This window comes from Pinus tabuliformis, chromosome 4_2 (assembly GCF_031772625.1).
Source record: "Pinus tabuliformis cultivar Carrire ecotype Pingquan chromosome 4_2, CPIR1, whole genome shotgun sequence".
NCBI classification, from domain to species: domain Eukaryota; kingdom Viridiplantae; phylum Streptophyta; class Pinopsida; order Pinales; family Pinaceae; genus Pinus; species Pinus tabuliformis.
The window spans coordinates 803637955-803656846 of NC_142304.1; the positions used below are offsets into that span (position 1 = coordinate 803637955).

General features: G+C 37.3%; 1 protein-coding gene across 1 annotated transcript; it reads right to left on the reverse strand.

Annotated features, from left to right (window-relative positions):
• Positions 1–17537: 17537 nt before the first annotated feature.
• LOC149172113 (uncharacterized) lies at positions 17538–18026 on the reverse strand. The gene has a single exon (XM_089426202.1). The coding sequence runs from the start codon at positions 18024–18026 to the stop codon at positions 17538–17540; it is 489 nt and encodes a 162-aa protein (XP_089282328.1).
• Between the last annotated feature and the right edge of the window lie 866 nt (positions 18027–18892).

Below are 18892 nucleotides of genomic sequence, written 5' to 3' on the forward strand. Positions count from 1 at the left end.
AGTAGAACCCGACACCCAATGTCTGGTCAATGTATTGTAAAGACAAGGGATATTGCAGTTGTTTGCAGCAAAGAAAACATAGTACAAAGGAGCTTATGCAAGGGAAGAAGGAGATGAAGATGACTATGGATAGTCATAGCGATGCCATATTAGTTGGCTTACATGATGAAGAGTTCGAGAAAAAGATCGTTGATTTGAAAGAACGAATTGATGTTTTTATGGAGCTGTTACAAAGTCAAAAACATGGATGGATAATGAAGAGGACAATTAGATGGCCAATCAAGAAGTTAATTGCAAGAAGAAAAAAGCATAAGTTGAAAATTTTGTTAAGGGAAGCGGAAAAACTCTAGATAACTAAGATGAATGTATGAATTTTTGAACGAGAACAAGGACTAATGCTTGGTGAGAATGATGATGATGCTGAAATCAAATCTATTGATATGAACATGGGTTCGATTCCCACAAATGGCACCACAAACTGTTCAGAAGATCCGCATAGGATGGATGAATCGTCGATGGAAGATAACAATTATGTTGGTTTTAAATCTAACAATTGGTGTGTGGATGCAGGATGTGTTACAGATAATGGAAAGTACATTGATTCTGTTTCATGCAGGGATGAAGACCAGTCTCTTGAAATGATTTCTGAAAGAGACTGTAAAATGCCAATGAAATGTGAAGAAAAACTATAATTACTAGAAAAGATGCTAATGAAACCTGAATCCAATCAAGTTGCAAATAAAGAAGATAAATGTTCAAGAAGTAAAAATGTGGAACCTGAGATAAAATATAATTTAAAATTTAATGTTGGATATGGTGAATTGATGTTCCAAACTAATAACACTAAAATTCAATCAGAAATTAAATTGGATGATGAGATTGAAGAATTAAGGAAATTGATGGAAAAAGTACAAAAACCAAGATATTGTGAGCTGAAGTAGAAACACAAAAACATGATACATTTGATTGCCCAAGTATACAAAAACAAAGAAGGAGGAGAATTGAAGCATAAATTTTAGAATCCTATAAGACAGAAAACGACAACAACATAATGACAACAATATGATAGAGCAGTTGATTAGCGACAAACTAAAGTTTGGGATCCAAGGGGAATTTAATAAGTTTATGAAAACACATGGTCGGCGGACCTTGATTTTCTTTTACCTAGAGAGTTTGATGCAGGAGCATCTAACCTAGGGTTGAATTTTTACTAAAGGAGTTAGTTTCCTAAGTTTGGATTTAATTATTTATTGTATTTTCTTATAGTTTTAGGAGAGAATGAAAATTATTGTAAATAGGAGAAGGTTCGAGAGTATTTTGGAAGAGTTGAGAGATTTGATGGTTAGTTATATCTTATCTAGAGATAAGGGACTAGGTGACAATGTTTATAGATCATGAGAGATATTGTGGGAGTTTGTTTAAGATCTAGAACCTACTTTGGGTTCAAATCCACTTGTATAAACCTAGGTGAGCCCATGTGGCATGTAATAAGTGAAGTAGAGTGAGGAATGAGAGACCAATGAGTAGGCCAAGAAATATCTTGTAAATATTTTATTCATTAATTAATTATTTCCGAGATTTTATATGCATTGTGGATTTTAGTTTTATGTTGTGTGTGTTAATTATGAATTTGCAGGCCTACTCTATGCCATTTCCTCTACTTTATTTTTTGAAATAGTAAATGATTCCTCCATTATGAAGTCTAAAAAAAGGGGATGGATTTTTCAAATCTATGATGATCTTCTGAGAGTCCAATAGGGGCATGGTGATATTTTCTTCCAAAATACACAATCTAAGTTGTAAAACTCTTATTAAACCTAGATTTCCATGGATTCATAACCTTGATCTAATATCATTGATCCAAATATTAGAGGATAATATATAGGAGCCATGAAAGTTGAATGTTGTGAGAGGAGATAAGCATATATATCTTCCAAGAAATTAATTGTAAAAATAGTGAAAAAAAATATGCACTCAAAATACAAAAGATAACTCTGTTAATGAGGAAAACTTTTACAACTACATCATTGTGGACTAATCTGTCCTTTTGCAAGGTGAGCCTTATTATTTATAGTATTTTTGGTGCCTTTTTGAGTTATACCATTCAATACCATGAGTAAAGATCATTGGTTGTGTTAGCCTCCTGCTGCAGCAGGTTAATCATCTTTCATGATCAACATTTTAACATGCCAAATATGTCATACTTTGCTTGCTGCAATGCTCCATATTTGCTACAGATGGCCATAGAAGTTTCCATGAGAGGGTGCGAGTCTAAGTGCCACTGCTGTGTTCCATTTTTGATGGGTTGATCCATTTTGATGAGTTTTCAGCTAAGGGAGGTCCAAACAGCTTAATCTTGGTCTCCCTAGGTTTCAATTTCTTGTTGTATAATATAGAGAATGAATATTTGTCCAAACAGCTTAATCTTGGTAGATTTGTAGATAGGTAGAGAAACAAGGGTGCTCAACAGCTTAATCTGAGCCCTTGGATGCAATAAGTGTGGATTTAGATAGGAGGACAGCAAGAAGAAAAGAATGAAAAGCTGGGTATGTTAGTTCAAGTGCACCCAAACCAAAAAAAAAAGAGAAAATGCTAATTAAGTAGGTTGGGTAGGTAGCTTTGTGATTGCAGAATCATGGCTTGTGATCCATTTCATATTTTCAAGTGTTATATCTATCATATCACAAGTTGAAGGCAGTTGTTTAGTTGGAGGACTTCAAGCGAGGCATGTCTAACTTCCCCTTATTCCTATTTCCCCAAGTCACTCATTAATTTCCCCTAAAAAGAGGTCAAGATCTGCTTGATACCTCTTAATTTCATCATTCTCCATATCATTTGCCTTGGTGAAGATCTGCTTCACTCAAGGAGTGTTCACACTTCTTCTATCAGTCATTTTTCCCCATTGATAGCCTAAGACATCATTCTTAGCGCTTTTTCTCATCATTATCATATTAACTACTAACTTTATTATGTAACTCCCTATCTCTTTTCCCTTTCCCTACTAAAACTATCTATATACCTCCCCTATATACTTATCCCTTCCCCCTGGTTGAAAGATAACCATATACATCCTCGGGAATTGCTAAGTTTATCAGAAACTCAACAAGAACCCTCACTGCCCCCCTCTAACCATCTTCCAGATGCATTTCGGACTCCTTCCGATGCATAAAGCCCTTCATCACTCCATAAAACCCCTCTAATGCTTTTTGATTCCTTCACAAAGCATAGATTCCCTTCACATGTATAAAAACCATCTTTTGGCCTTGTTTCTACCTTTTCCAAGGCACAAACCCTTTTAAAGGCCTAAAATCCTTCTTAAATCCATTGAAATCCTCCCAATTGCCTTTGGACTCCTTCCAAGGCATAAGAATACAAAAACCATGAAAAAACCATGAAAAACCTTCAAAAAATGATAAAATTCTCCAGCGACCATGATGGGCGATTTAGTAGTTAAAGGCCTTTTCAAGCCAGGAGGGGCCCAGAGGCGTGCCATAGCATCTCCAGAAGCGGCAAAGAGTATTAGTCCAGTTTTTCAAAGCAGATGAAAGCAAAGCAAGCCCAGCAAAGTAAAAAAAGCATCATTCAGCCATTAAGGCTCACCAACACTTCTTTTTTGCTTTAAAGCCACCTGAAGGTATAGATGAAGGCTTTCAAGGCAGAGTTATTGAAGAGACATTGTTCCCAGTCATATTTTTGGAGCATCGTTGCTTCCTTAAATGCATAGTTATCACACAGAGGACAACGCGTGGCTCAAGGAACTCTTTCAGTCCATTTTTGAAGCTGCAGGACCATGCGCAGCCTTAGAAAGCCATTTGTATGAGGCTGCTGCCTCATGTGCAGCTATTTTAGATATTTTATTGCATTTATTTCCAGCACAACTTAGCATTAGAAGCAGTTATTGCACATATCTCTTTTGGATCTGTTTTGATAGATATTTTGAGATATTTTCTCCCTTGAGACCTGTTCAAGGGATGTTTGTAAATATTTTCTATTTAAACAACCCTCTGTATTATGTAAAGGGTTGGTTGGTCGATAACTTCCTCTCTAGACTTGCATTGTATTTTCTGAGATTCTCTATAATCAAAGATCGCTGGAATGTTTGGGAGATGAACTGACTGTTGTGTTTTAATGACTAAAGAGTGACTATGGAATCCTAACGCTTCTACATAGCCCAATAAGTGTTTCTTATCTCTGTTTACAGTTTATATGTGTTTATGCCATCATTGTTTCACTATCTAAATAGTAGAAATAAAGAATAGTTCAGAGCTCACTTAGTTGTATTATGTTCTCAATTTCTGTGATTTATCTATGTTTTCCTCTGAATTAGTCCTAAATATGAATACTGATTTGCTCATATTTACACTAGTTCCTTCATATATGAATGTTGTTTAGGAATCCTTGATTGCTCCTATATAAATGTTCATTCACCTTCCCTCTGTTAGCATAATGAGAGCTACTTAGTTGCCTTTCATTCACTGACCTTCGTTCCATCTTTATTCTAGCTCGATATTGTTTTATGTGTAGCTATCCTGCTCTGTATTCCTCTTGTGACCAAGAAAACACAATAGCAAGCCTAATCCATGACCATGCCCAATGGTTTGAACTTCTCACACTATGCATCCCAACTCTATTTGAAAGAATCCTCCATCCCACCAAAATCAAAGCAAAACCCAAGAAAATCATAACTAGCCTAAAATCAACCCAAAACAAAGCTAAATTATAAAGAGAGAGGCCTCTCTGATTGCAGGTAGGCTAGGACCTGCAGTCCAAAGATTGGTTTGTGTTTACCTCGGTCGTATCCTTTAAGGAGCTTTAAGGACAACCTGAGTGATAACATAATGATGACTCCACTGGGGACAATCCTCAGATAAAATCAAGTTGGAAAGCTCCGCTGGGAAGGAACCATACCTTCAAAAGTTTCTTTCTGACCCTTATATTCTTAGAAAAATCCCCAAAAAGAAAGCTAGAAGCTGGCTCCCAAAAATAATTCACGTTATACAAGGTCAAATCCAGACCCAAATCCCCCAGCAGCTTTTGAAAATCCCAATATAATCCCAAGGAACCTCAGGAAGCTAGAGCGAAGAGAGGATTTTGCTGATAATAGTCCTGAAGCAGTTCACCCAAGCTGTGTTCCAACCCCTGTCAAAGTTTTATTTCGTTCAACCCCTAGTTCCCCTTGTTCTTCATCCACCTCTCAAAGCACTCCTTCCACACCTCCATTCGCTACACATACTCCCATTACCACTATTATTGCCGTTGTTCCAGTCGTTCCATTTATCCCTGTTGTTCCGCTTATACCTGTTAATATGGCTAATAGATATGCACCCTTACAACTGCCTGCTAATCCTGGGGCTATGCCTCAGGATTACCAGACCAAAATAACTTATTTTGATGGCACAAGTGCTTGCACAGCCCTTCAACATACAAAGAAAATGCAGGATTACTTTGAAAGCTATGAGATTGACGATGATGGTGTGAGAATGAAGATTTTTGTCCAAAGCTTGTCAGGTGATGTCAGGACTTGGTTTAGAGCACTTCCAGCCAATTCCATAGCAGACCCAGAAGCCTTATACCAGTCATTTATCAACAGATGGGAGAAAAAGAAAGACCCCTTGCACATATTATTTGAATATGACACCATCAAAAGAGGCCCTCAGGAGGTTATCTTGGACTATTGTGCAAGATTTAATAATGTTTATAATGCAATACCACCGAACTTAAGACCTCCACCTGATCTTGCTTTGTACAAATTTCCTGATGGTTTTGATACTGACATGGATTATCAGTTAAGGGAAAGAGCCCCTCAAAGCCTTGCAGATATGCAAAATGTTGTTGTAAGTGTAGAGGCAAATCTAATTGCCAAAAGAAACAGAGCTAGAACTGAGAGAAGAACCACCTTCAAAGAAGAACCCTCAGCCTTAGACCAAAAGCTGGATGCTATTATCACTGGCATGCACAGGCTGGGAGACAGAGTAGAGAGTGTTGAGAGGAAATCATCATGGGAAGGGCAACAACCCAATACCATAAGGAACCCAAATTTCAGGAAAAATCAGAACTCAAATGCTGGTAGATCTAGCCCAGACCGTGATATAAGGCCTCCTTTCCAAGAAAACTATACAAAAGCATCCACATCTAGTGATGCCATAGAAGACACTCACATGAACTTGATGGATTTGAAGGGTGAGCAACAATTTTTCCTAACTCAACAAGACCAAGATGAGCATGACTTTAATCAATTTCAGACCCAGTCAGGTGAGTCTTTTGACTTCAAACAAGGTTATGATTCAGCTGTTTATGAAGTGCACAAGCAATATAATCTGAGAACTAGAACAATTGATGTAACTGAGCCCATCAAACAGAAGGAATCAAAGCAGCCCAAAAATATTAAGGACAAAGCTGCTTCCACAGAACCGACCAAACAAACAATCCCAGATTCGAAAGAAGTCACAATAGAGGATATAACAGACACACCAGACATGCAACCCTCTAATGATCAGCCTCTGCTACCTTCGTCCTCAAAGGAAAATGTAAATAGCACTCCTAAAAGCCTTCCCAAAATAGAAATACAGCAAGGTATCACTCACCATAACACTGATAATCAAGAGGAAAACGTAGAAAATATACTTGAAAAGGGGAAATCTGCTATCGCCAACACAAAGACTCCATTGGAGAAACCATTCAACTTAGAAGCAGAAATAAGCAAACTTAAGATTTTCCATCCCCTTATCTGAACTTGCAAAGCATGATGTGTATAGGCAACAAATCCAAAGATCACTGCAAATGCCAGAGAATAGGGATGATGTGAATGTTTTAGATGATACATCTGAGTTGCTTTTTGGTCCAGAAGTTGATGCCAAATCAGCACATGGAGCTGTTCTACCCTTTTATGTTAGTCTGCACATACATGATAAAGTTTTACATAATGCAATGTTTGACTCAGGTGCCTCACACAACCTTATGCCCAAAGCTGTAATGGAGAAACTAAACCTTGATGTCACAAGACCCTACAAAGATCTATCCTCCTTTGACTCAAGTCAAGTCAAATGTTTAGGCCTCATCAAAGACTTGTGTGTCTCCTTAGTCCAATACCCAAACAAGACAATCCTCATGGATGTGGTGGTTGCTGACATTCCACCAAAGTATGGCATGTTGTTGTCAAGATCTTGGGGGGGAAAAATCCAAGGATCTCTCCAATTAGACCTCTCCTATGCCACTATTTCAGTCTTTGGGCAACCAAAGAGACTGTATAGAGAAACACTGATGAAGTATGTGGTAAGTAGTGAGGAAAAGCCCCAGAATTTCCCTATCTATTCAATCCATTCTGATATGGATTCTTTTATTTTGTTTAATGATGAAACAAGTCCTCCAACTAATGAGAGGCCTTTGTCTTTAGAACAAGAAACATGCATCAATCAAGAATCGGTTGCCCATACCCAGGAAACTGTCAAAACAATCAGTGCAACCAGCATACAAGAAGAACCACATGAAGCACAAAACCTAGGTCTGCCCAATCCTAAAATGACTGAAACTCTTAATATTAACCACAAGCAAGAAATCACATGGTATTTAGAGTTTGATGGTTCTGTTAATAAGCTAGGAGTAGGGGCAGGAATATGGATTCACAATACACATAATAGCCATGCAGAGGGTCATGCTTACAGACTTAACTTCAGATGTACCAATAACATGGCAGAGTATGAAGCTCTCCTTTTAGGCCTTAAACTGATAAAAGCTCTAGGAGCTGCAAAGGTGTCCATTCTAGGTGACTCCGATTTAATCATACAACAAATGAAGGGCAACTTCGTTACCAATGATAGAAGGCTAAGAGCTTATAGGACTGCTGCCACTGCAATACTTGATACCTTCACTGAATCCAAACTTGCTAAGATTTCTAGAAGCAATAACATGCATGCTCACAGCCTAGCTACTTTTGCTAGCACTTGCAAGCTTCCTCTTGAGCCCAATCACCACTTTACTGCTGAGATAAAGCACAGGCCTGCTGTCCCTAACAATGTTAAGGATTGACAAGCATTTGAGGATGATGCTCAAATTAACAATTTTCTTACCTTACAGCATGAGTTTTCAGGCCTAAACATTGATATGGATGCCATGGATGATCCACTGCAAGCAATAAACCAAATCCAACAAACTGTAACAGCTAGAAAATTGCTACAGCCAACCATCTTTGATGAAGAAAACATAGAAGAGCTGAAACAGATGCATTTGGAGGAAATAGCCAAAACAGAGGCCGAAATAATTGATTTAAAGGATAACTTTCTGCCTGCTGGCCTCACTCCATTAGAAGATATGTTTGATTCCAATGATGTCCCTAAAAAGCCTAAGATGCAGCCCCTAAACGCTGTCGTAGAAGAACACAACATTGGGACAGCAGAGAAGATCAAAATGATCAAACTATCTCAATCTTTGCCACCCGATCAAAAGCCCAAATATGTTGATTTGTTCAAATAATTCCAAGATGTATTTGCTTGGAGTTATGAGGACTTGAAGTCCTATGACACCTAAATTATTCAACATACCATTCCCTTAAAGCCAAATCAAAAGCCCTTCAAACAGAAACTGAGGAGAATCAATCCTGTACTTCTCCCTTTAATTGTGAAAGAAGTGAAAAGAATGTTTGAAGCAGGTATCATAGCACCCATTAGATTTTCTGAATGGGTATCCAATCTTGTTCCCACAAGAAAGAAAACAGGTGAGATTAGGCTTTGTGTGGATTTGAGAAACTTAAACCAAGTCTCCCTTAAAGACCACTACCCATTGCCCAAAATGGACCACATCCTACAAAGAGTAGTGGGGTCATCTAGAATCTCTTTGCTAGATGGCTTTTCAGGTTTTAATCAAATACTGGTTCACCCAGATGTTCAAGACAAGACAGCCTTTACAACACCGTGGGGAACATTTAAATATGTGAAAATGCCTTTCGGCCTAAAGAACGCAGGTGCCACCTTTCAAAGGGCCATGGACATTGCATTTGCCAAGGAGATCCATGATTTCTTGGTTGTCTATCTTGATGATCTTACCCCTTTCTCCAAATCTGATAAAGACCACCTAAGACATTTGAGACAAGTGTTCCTAACATGTAGGAAATATTGCATTTCCTTGAACCCCAAGAAGTCTTTATTTGGCCTTGAAGAAGGAAAATTACTTGGACATATCATTTCAAAAGACAGGATTAGAATTGATCCGGAAAGGATCCAAGCCATTCTCCAAATCCCATATCCAAGAAACATAAAAGAGCTGCAAGCATTCCTAGGAAAGATCAATTTCCTAAGGAGATTTATCCCAAATCTAGCCGAGCTAATAAGACTGTTGAGCAACATGTTAAAGAAGGATGCCAAGGTAAAATGGTCTCTTGAAACCAAGCAAGAATTTTAGAGAATCAAAGTTGCCTTAACTCAAGCCCCAGTCCTCACAAGTCCTCAATTTGATAGGGACTTTATCATATTTTCATTTGCATCTGATAATACCATAGTTGTTGTCCTATTGCAAAAGGATGACCAAGGAAATGAAAAGCCAATTGCTTTTTTCAGCCGAGCCTTAAGAGATGCCGCTTTGAAGTACCAAATCATGGAGAAGAAGGCCTATGCCCTTGTTAAAGCAATCAAAGACTTCAGAATTTACATTTTATATTCACACGTGATTGCCTATGTCCCAAATGTTGTTGTAAAAGACATATTAACCCAAGAAGGATTAGAAGGAAAAAGAGGCAAGTGGATTGCAAACATCCTTGAGTATGACATAGAAATAAAACCAACCAAGCTAATAAAGGGACAAGGTTTAGCCAAACTGATGTCCGAAACAAAATTTCAAGCCTTAGACATCAACCAACTGGACAATGAACAGGAGCTGGTGACTCCACAGATTAGTGAAACCTTTTTGCAATCCCCATGGTATGCTGATATATGCTTTGTATTGTTAAACCTGTTTACTCCCCCAGGATTATCCAGAACTAAGAAAAGATTTGTAAAAATGATGGCTTTGAAATTTTGTGTCTTAGATGGTGCATTATTTTGGAAAAATCATGAAGGCATATTGCTCAATTGCTTGACCAAGAATGAAACTAACAATGTCATGAAAGAATTCCATGCAGGAGACTGTGGAGGACATCTATATTGGAAGTCCATTGCAGATAAAATTTTAAGGGCTGGTTTCTATTGGCCCTCTTTGTTTGCAGATGTAAAGAAGTTTGCTATCTCATGTCATAAATGCCAAATCTTTGAGGGCAAAAGAAAGCTGCTCCCCTTGCCTCTGAAACCCATCTCAACCGAAAAGCCTTTTCAACAATGGGGTCTTGACTTCATTGGAGAAATCCATCCCTCTTCCTCAGGCCAGCATAAGTGGATTCTAACTGTCACCGACTATTTCACTAAATGGATTGAGGCCATCCCATGTAGGCAAGCCAATGACACCACCATTATCCAATTCCTTGAGTGCAATATCCTTTCTAGATTTGGCTTCCCTGAGAAGATCATCACTGACAATGCCGCTGCTTTCAAATCCAAAAAGATGATCAATTTTTGCCATAAATTTCACATTACCTTAGGCCACTCTACAACCTATTACCCTCAAGGTAATGGCTTGGCCGAATCATCTAACAAGAGCCTCATCAATATTATCAAGAAGATCTTAGAAGAAAACAAGAAGAAATGGCATAGAAAGTTCACAAATGCCCTATGGGCAGACAGATTATCAACCAAGAAATCCATTGGGATGAGCCCTTATGAGCTAGTATATGGCATGGAGGCCAGATTTCCTTCATCACTGGGCATTCCTATTATCAAGCTGCTGCAAGAGATTCAAGATGAGCCAAATGATATACAAAGGAGGATAAACCAGACAATTCATTTGCAGCAGACAAGAGAGAAAGTCTATGACAGAGCTCAAATTATGCAAGAGAAGCTCAAAAGGATGTTTGATAAGAGGACTAAGGCTGAGAATTTATGTGTTGGCAACAAATTTCTAAGGTGGGACTCACGAAGAGAAGACAAGGGAAAACATGCAAAATTCGATTTCCTTTGGAGAGGGCCATTTGTTATTTCTGCTATTCAGGGAAATAACACATATTTCCTCAAATCTGTAGAGGGCAGCACTGCTGAAGAAGGCCCTGTAAATGGCCGTATGCTGAAGCATTATCATGATCCCTTTTGTTGAACATAACGTAGCTTTGTATATATCTCTTTGTACATTGATATTTGTATATATCAGCACTTTTGTTTTTATTTTGTATAAACAGTTCGATTGTTAGAGGAGCAACAACAAAGTTTGTGAAGACACAACCAATGCAAGTCCTCTATTTTTAAGCTCTGTCTCTGCAGTAATCTCAGCAAAACAGCAAGAGCAGCGCTGTCATATCACAATGATTTATGTTAAAGAGAAGCTGTTTGCAGCTTGTAGTCTTCAAGTCAACAGTATCAAAAAGAAAGGAGGATTTTCAGTTTACTTCAGCACCCTTTCAAAGACAAGAAAAGAAGAGCTCCAATTTTATTCCCTTTTTGTGTTTATTTCACAAGGCAGTTCTCAAGCAAAAGTGTATGCAATATCAAGCACGCAGAAGAAAGCAGGTGATGCTTTATTTTTCACAGTTTTTCAGTTAAGAAGGAGTGTTGCATTCAGAAGTTAAAGTTCTAGTCATTCAACAGTTAGCATAGAAGAAATTTTCAATTAACAACAACTACAGAGGATCAAGGCATTCTGACCTGCTGTTCTTGGCTTGTCACAAGGAAAAGCCATCCCCAAGTGGAGCCATTGTTAGCCTCCTGCTGCAGCAGGTTAATCATCTTTCATGATCGACATTTTTACATGCCAAATATGTCATACTTTGCTAGCTGCAATACTCCATATTTGCTACAGATGGCCAGAGAAGTGTCCATGAGAGGGTGCGAGTCTAAGTGCCACTGCTGTGTTCCATTTTTGATGGGTTGATCCATTTTGATGAGTTTTCAGCTAAGGGAGGTCCAAACAGCTTAATCTTGGTCTCCCTAGGTTTCAATTTCCTGTTGTAGAATATAGAGAATGAATATATGTCCAAACAGCTTAATCTTGGCAAATTTGTAGATAGGTAGAGAAACAAGGGTGCTCAATAGCTTAATCTGAGCCCCTGGATGCAATAAGTGTGGATTTAGATAGGACGACAGCAAGAAGAAAAGAATGAAAAGCTGGGTATGCTAGTTCAAGTGCACCCAAACCAAAAAGAAGAGAAAATGCTAGGCAAGTAGGTCGGGTAGGTAGCTTTGTGGTTGCAGAATCATGGCTTGTGATCCATTTCATATTTTCAAGTGTTATATCTATTATATCACAAGTTGAAGGCAATTGTTCAGTTGGAGGACTTCAAGCGAGGCATGTCTAACTTCCTCTTATTCCTATTTCCCCAAGTCACTCATTAATTTCCCCTAAAAAGAGGTCAAGATCTGCTTGATACCTCTTAATTTCGTCATTCTCCATATCATTTGCCTTGGTGAAGATCTGCTTCACTCAAGGAATGTTCACACTTCTTCTATCAGTCATTTTACCCCATTGATAGCCTAAGACATCATTCTTAGCGCTTTTTCTCATCATTATCATATTAACTACTAACTTTATTATGTAACTCCCTATCTCTTTTCCCTTCCCCTACTAAAACTATCTATATAACTCCCCTATATACTTATCCCTTCCCCCTGGTTGAAAGATAACCATATACATCCTCGGGAATTGCTAAGTTTATCAGAAACTCAACAAGAACCCTCACTGCCCCCCTCTAACCATCTTCCAGATGCATTTCGGACTCCTTCCGATGCATAAAGCCCTTCATCACTCCATAAAACCCCTCTAATGCTTTTTGATTCCTTCACAAAGCATAGATTCCCTTCATATGTATAAAAACCATCTTTTGGCCTTTTTTCTACCTTTTCCAAGGCACAAACCCTTTTAAAGGCCTAAAATCCTTCTCAAATCCATTGAAATCCTCCCAAGTGCCTTTGGACTCCTTCCAAGGCATAAGAATATAAAAACCATGAAAAAACCATGAAAAACCTTCAAAAAATGATAAAATTCTCCCTTTCTTGGCTATCGGACCCCTTCTGATGCCTTAGAATCCATCCGAAACACCAAAGGCTACCCCTCCGAATTCATTTTTCTTTTGCATTTTAATAAAATGCATGCTCCGATGAGAAAAGGATTTATTTGGTCCCCCTCCGATGCGATATCGCTATCGGGAGGGGGCAGTGGCATATTATAAGCGAAAATGGCTATGTCTCAAGGCATGTGCCCCCCCTCTGATGCGATATCGCTGTCAGAGGTCGGGCGATAAGATGTTTTTACTCTATGTTGCATTTCCGAAAGCCTGGGCCAGACCCGATTTCAAATAATAAAGGGCTTGCAAAGGCATTTCGGGTCTGATGGGTTTCGGCGTTTCTATGTGGCAGCCCCATGACCCCGCCGATAGCGAAATGCCGACGTAATCTCTGTCGTCCATCGCCTTCACCAAATCAACGGCCCATGTTTGATCGACGATCACCCCTTATGTTTGGCTCCGATATGGACGAGCTGAAATATTATAAAGGCGGGTCTTATAAAAGCTATCGGGTCCGTAAGGTCCCCGGGCACAGCGAAAAGGGAGGTCTCCGATATTCCGGAGCCAAAATATTATATAGCTCGGCATATAGGGATTTCGGGTCCGAAAGGCCCTTTGTGTAGCTGAGCGGGACTGCTCCGATATGGCAGAGCCGAAATAACAATAAAGCATGGTATATTAGCATTTCGGGTCTGCAAACCAAATTTTTGTAAATCCACCGATATGGCATCGCTGATGGGCCGGACCTGAAATCCATCAAGAAGGAGCCTATAGCATTTCGGGTCTACGACATTTCGGAGGCATTGTGTTTTGGGACCGCCGGTTTGCCGATATGCGATTTAGCGCCAGTCGTTGGATCGGCCCACGCCGGATCCAACGACCATAATTTAAGGTTTTGAACAGTGTTCGCTAAAAGCACCATTTTTGTTAAAAATCATGTTTTTGATGCGTTCTGCGTATTAAGAGAAGAAGGCAGTATTTCAGTGTTATTCATGCGGTGCCCACGCCCACCCATGGTTTAAAGGAAAGGATGGTTTCCTTGGCATTTTTGGAATCGCTCGTTGCCCAGAGCGCGCCCAGTACATGGTTTTCTCTTCGGCGTACCTACAAAGCCCCCTTTTCATCATTTTTGTAGCGATTTATCAGATTAAAGGTAGTTTTTGGATCGACAAGGGCCGATAAGCTCCCATAGGCAGCTGGAGGACTTCGCAGCAAGTTTTTTGGGGCCGAACAGCGACCATGATGGGCGATTTAGTAGTTAAAGGCCTTTTCAAGCCAGGAGGGGCCCAGAGGCGTGCCATAGCACCTCCAGAAGCGGCAAAGAGTATCAGTTCAGTTTTTAAAAGTAGATGAAAGCAAAGCAAGCCCAACAAAGTCAACAAAGCATCATTCAGCCATTAAGGCTCACCAACACTTCTTTTTTTGCTTTAAAGCCACCTAAAGGCATAGATGAAGGCTTTCAAGGCAGAGTTATTGAAGAGACATTGTTCCCAGTCATATTTTTGGAGCAGCGCTGCTTCCTTAAATGCATAGTTATCACACAGAGGACAACGCGTGGCTCAAGGAACTCTTTCAGTCCATTTGTGAAGCTGCAGGACCATGCACAGCCTTAGAAAGCCATTTGTATGAGGCTGCTGCCTCATGTGCAGCTGTTTTAGATATTTTATTTCATTTATTTCCAGCACAACTTAGTATTAGAAGCAGTTATTGCACAGATCTCTTTTGGATCTGTTTTGATAGATATTTTGAGATATTTTCTTTGTAAATATTTTCTATTTAAACAACCTTCTGTATTATGTAAAGGGTTGGTTGGTCGATAACTTCCTCTCTAGACTTGCATTGTATTTTCTGAGATTCTCTATAATCAAAGATCGCTGGAATGTTTGGGAGATGAACTGACTGTTGTGTTTTAATGACTAAAGAGTGACTATGGAATCCTAACGCTTCTACATAGCCCAATAAGTGTTTCTTATCTCTGTTTACAGTTTATATGTGTTTATTCCATCATTGTTTCACTATCTAAATAGCAGAAAGAAAGAATAGTTCAGAGCTCACTTAGTTGTATTCTGTTCTCAATCTCTGTGATTTATCTATGTTTTCCTCTGAATTAGTCCTAAATATGAATACTGATTTGCTCATATTTACACTAGTTCCTTCATATATAAATGTTGTTTAGGAATCCTTGATTGCTCCTATATAAATGTTCATTCACCTTCCCTCTGTTAGCATAATGAGAGCTACTTAGTTGCCTTTCATTCACTGACCTTCGTTCCATCTTTATTCCAGCTCGATATTGTTTTATGTGTAGCTATCCTGCTCTGTATTCCTCTTGTGACCAAGAAAACGCAATAGCAAGCCTAATCCACGACTCCATGCCCAATGGTTTGAACTTCTCACACTATGCATCCCAACTCTGTTTGAAAGAATCCTCCATCCCACCAAAATCAAAACAAAACCCAAGAAAATCATAACTAGCCTAAAATCAATCCAAAACAAAGCTAAATTATAAAGAGAGAGCCCTCTCTAATTGCAGGTAGGCTAGGACCTGCAATCCAAAGATTGGTTTGTGGTTACCTCGGTCGTATCCTTTAAGGAGCTTTAAGGACAACCTGAGTGATAACAGGTTGATATGAATACCACTTTCCATTTAGATCAAGTAGACCTGAAAATACAAAATTGAGTGAATACATATTAAATCTATAAATAACCACATAATTTTCATATAAGTGGTCCACTTGAAAATCCTCTATCCTATTCGATCTATTTTCTTACTTGTATTTATGATTATAGTAAAAAAAATTGGGTTTACTTGGGAAACACAAAAGTGAAACTTTTGCTAAATTTCAACAATTTAAACCCATGGTTGAAAATGAATACAATAAAAGTGTTAGGATATTAAGAGCTAATAATGGGGAAATTTAGTAAAAAGGATTTTTTTGCATACTTAAATAAGCATGGTGTTCAACATGAAAAGGTCATTCCTTACATACCTCAACAAAATGAGATAAGATGAAAAGAAAAATAGGACCTTGGTCAACATGATTCACCTTTATCTTCAAGTGACCCTCTTAAATATTCCAAAGATAAGGAGAAGGATCTATGATAACAACAATGAACAATAAATAAATGAATAACTCAAATAAAAGGAGATCTCACAATTCCTTATCTACAAACAACCATATATTTTTCATATATGTGGCCCACTTGAAACTCCTGTTGTATCTCATGTTATCTATTTTCTTACTTTTATTGATAATTATAGTAGAAAACATTGGTTTATTTTAAAAACTCAAAAGTAAAACTTTTGTTAAATTTTAAGAATTTCAACCCATAGTTGAAAATGGATATACGAAAAGTATTAAGATATTGAGAATTGATTATGAGAAGGAATTCGCTAATTTTTTTTTCTTGCATACTTAACTATGGTATTAAACATCAAAACATTATTCCTATTACAACTCAACAAAATGGTGTAATTGAAAAGAAAAATAAGACCCAAGTGTCACAAAAATAATTTCATTAGTTATAATGAAAATTATAAATCTTACCAATTGTTTGTTTAATCCACCTATTTAATGAACTTTTTTCTTATGGGTCTTGAAAACCTCACATTCCCTTGACTTTTCCTTGCTTGCATGTTACATATGCCTAATATTAATCTAGTTCAGCTTCCTCCTCCGTGCTTGTTACATATGCCTAATATTAATCTAATTCAGCTTCCTTTTCAAATGATCTTTTGAATATTTCAAAAATAATATAAAAAATTTGTTAATTTTTTATAAATGTCATCATTGAATAATCAAATGATCTAGTTCACATTCCTCATGCATTTTTTCATATTTTAATAACCAACTCATAATGGTTATTTTCATTCTTTCTAAATAAAACAAACAAATTCTAAATCATCATAAAACACATTTTAAAATAAACTTGCATTTTTAAAAAAAATATTTTAATAAAATATTATAAACTTGACAATATCTAACCCAAAAAGTTTCATGCTTCAAACAAAAAAATAAAACACATAGTCACAACCAATTTTTTATTATAACTCAAATAAAGATAAACCTCACAATTCTTTACGGTACCAGGTATACCTAGGCGAATAGAGTTAATTGAATACCTAATAAATTTACAAATAAAGATAATTTTTCATATAATAAATATAAATTTATTATCTTCATTGATGTGAACTTTAGCAATAATGTTTGGTCTTATATATATTTTATGTAAAATTAAAAGTAAAATTTAAATAATGAAAAATAATTTATATTTTGTAATATAAATAAATTTTATATTAAACAAATTTACACCTAAGAAAATTTGATTCTTCTCTAATCATATTAGATAAATAGATCTATGCTGATTAGTTTACGCAATTAAATTTTTAATAACAAAAATTGCTTTTAATCTCGGCATACAATTTCCTTTTTAATTAAACATACAGATGACCAGAGATCTAATATTATCATTCTTTAAACTGGTGGCTGGACTTCATCGCTCTATCCTCCTCTTCCTGAATGCCGAGCAGCTCAAAAAGCCTTTCTGGAATCTCGTCATTCATCACCTCGCAAATAGCTCGACAGGCCACGTCAAGAAGATTCTTGATATCCAAGAAATTAGGGTTCGCAACTTTCGCAAGTTCCACCAGATGGATGGGCTCCTTATATTTCTGTTTCAGGTATTCCACTTCCCGACTTTCGGCTTCCTGTTGGGTCAGCTGAGATTGGGTATGCTGTTTATGGTGCTTCCAATATTCGATAACATCAACAAAAATGTTGCTTGAAACATTAGCGAGAGTAATGGGCGTCTCAGTCCCGGCCTCCTCCATCAAAAAGACCGTGCCATCTGAGCTCCGCAATCTAACACCAGACATTTCTCCATCCCACCTACCGTATCCTTCATCCCCTCCGCCCACGGTTATCATAAGAAGCAACCGTCCGTGCGCAGCGCCCATGTCGAAGAAAATGGATACAGTCCGGACAAATACAGTGGCAGAGGAAGCGTGAATTCTACCGAGCTATGTTTAAGTAGATCGATATAACATTAAGATTGATCGTGCACGGTGCTTCTACAATCCCTCATAAATATTACTAGCAATGGTGGTCCTAAAAGTTGCGAGAAATTGTCCCAAAATGTGCCAGAAGAGGCTTTTTGGGTTTTTTAAATCGAACAATTTAGGTTTTAGGTTTTTTAAATGGAAGAATGTGTATTTTAGTTTCATAATAAGTAAATAACAATCGATATATTAAATTTAAGTTGTTTTAGTTTTATTTTATTTAAATTTATAAATCATAATTTTGATTTCAAATTTCTTCTCAATATTAAGGTATAACACATTAGTGTTGAATTGAAGATGTTATCTTTTGACCAGATTTATTTACAACATCAAATGGTTAGAAAATCTTACAAACTATATATCTTTGTTTTTAAACTTTTAAAATTTATTAAAATGATTGTAAAATATAACTATATATTGTCTTTATATACATGGTTGATAAACAAATAAGTGATAAACAAGGATATATTTTTTCTATGTTGATTCATAATTTTGTGTAGTTAATGAAAATCTACGAATAGAGATCAATGTTTATGAAAGTCTTCTACAAAATAGTGATTAATATTTGTGAAAGTCTTCTCCGGGTAGACATTAATGTTGGGTAATTTCGAATCATTTCAAGATTGAAAACAATAGTTTATATGGAAACATATTTAATTTATGTATTTTAGATTTAGATTTAATCATTAAAAAATTAGTTTGTTATTTATTAATTTCACAACACACACAGATACAATACACACATATATATAGATATTTATCTA

What these genes read in the sequence shown, in the direction of transcription:
- LOC149172113 (XM_089426202.1), bottom strand. Translation starts at nt 18,026, where the DNA reads ATGGGCGCTGCGCACGGACGGTTGCTTCTTATGATAACCGTGGGCGGA.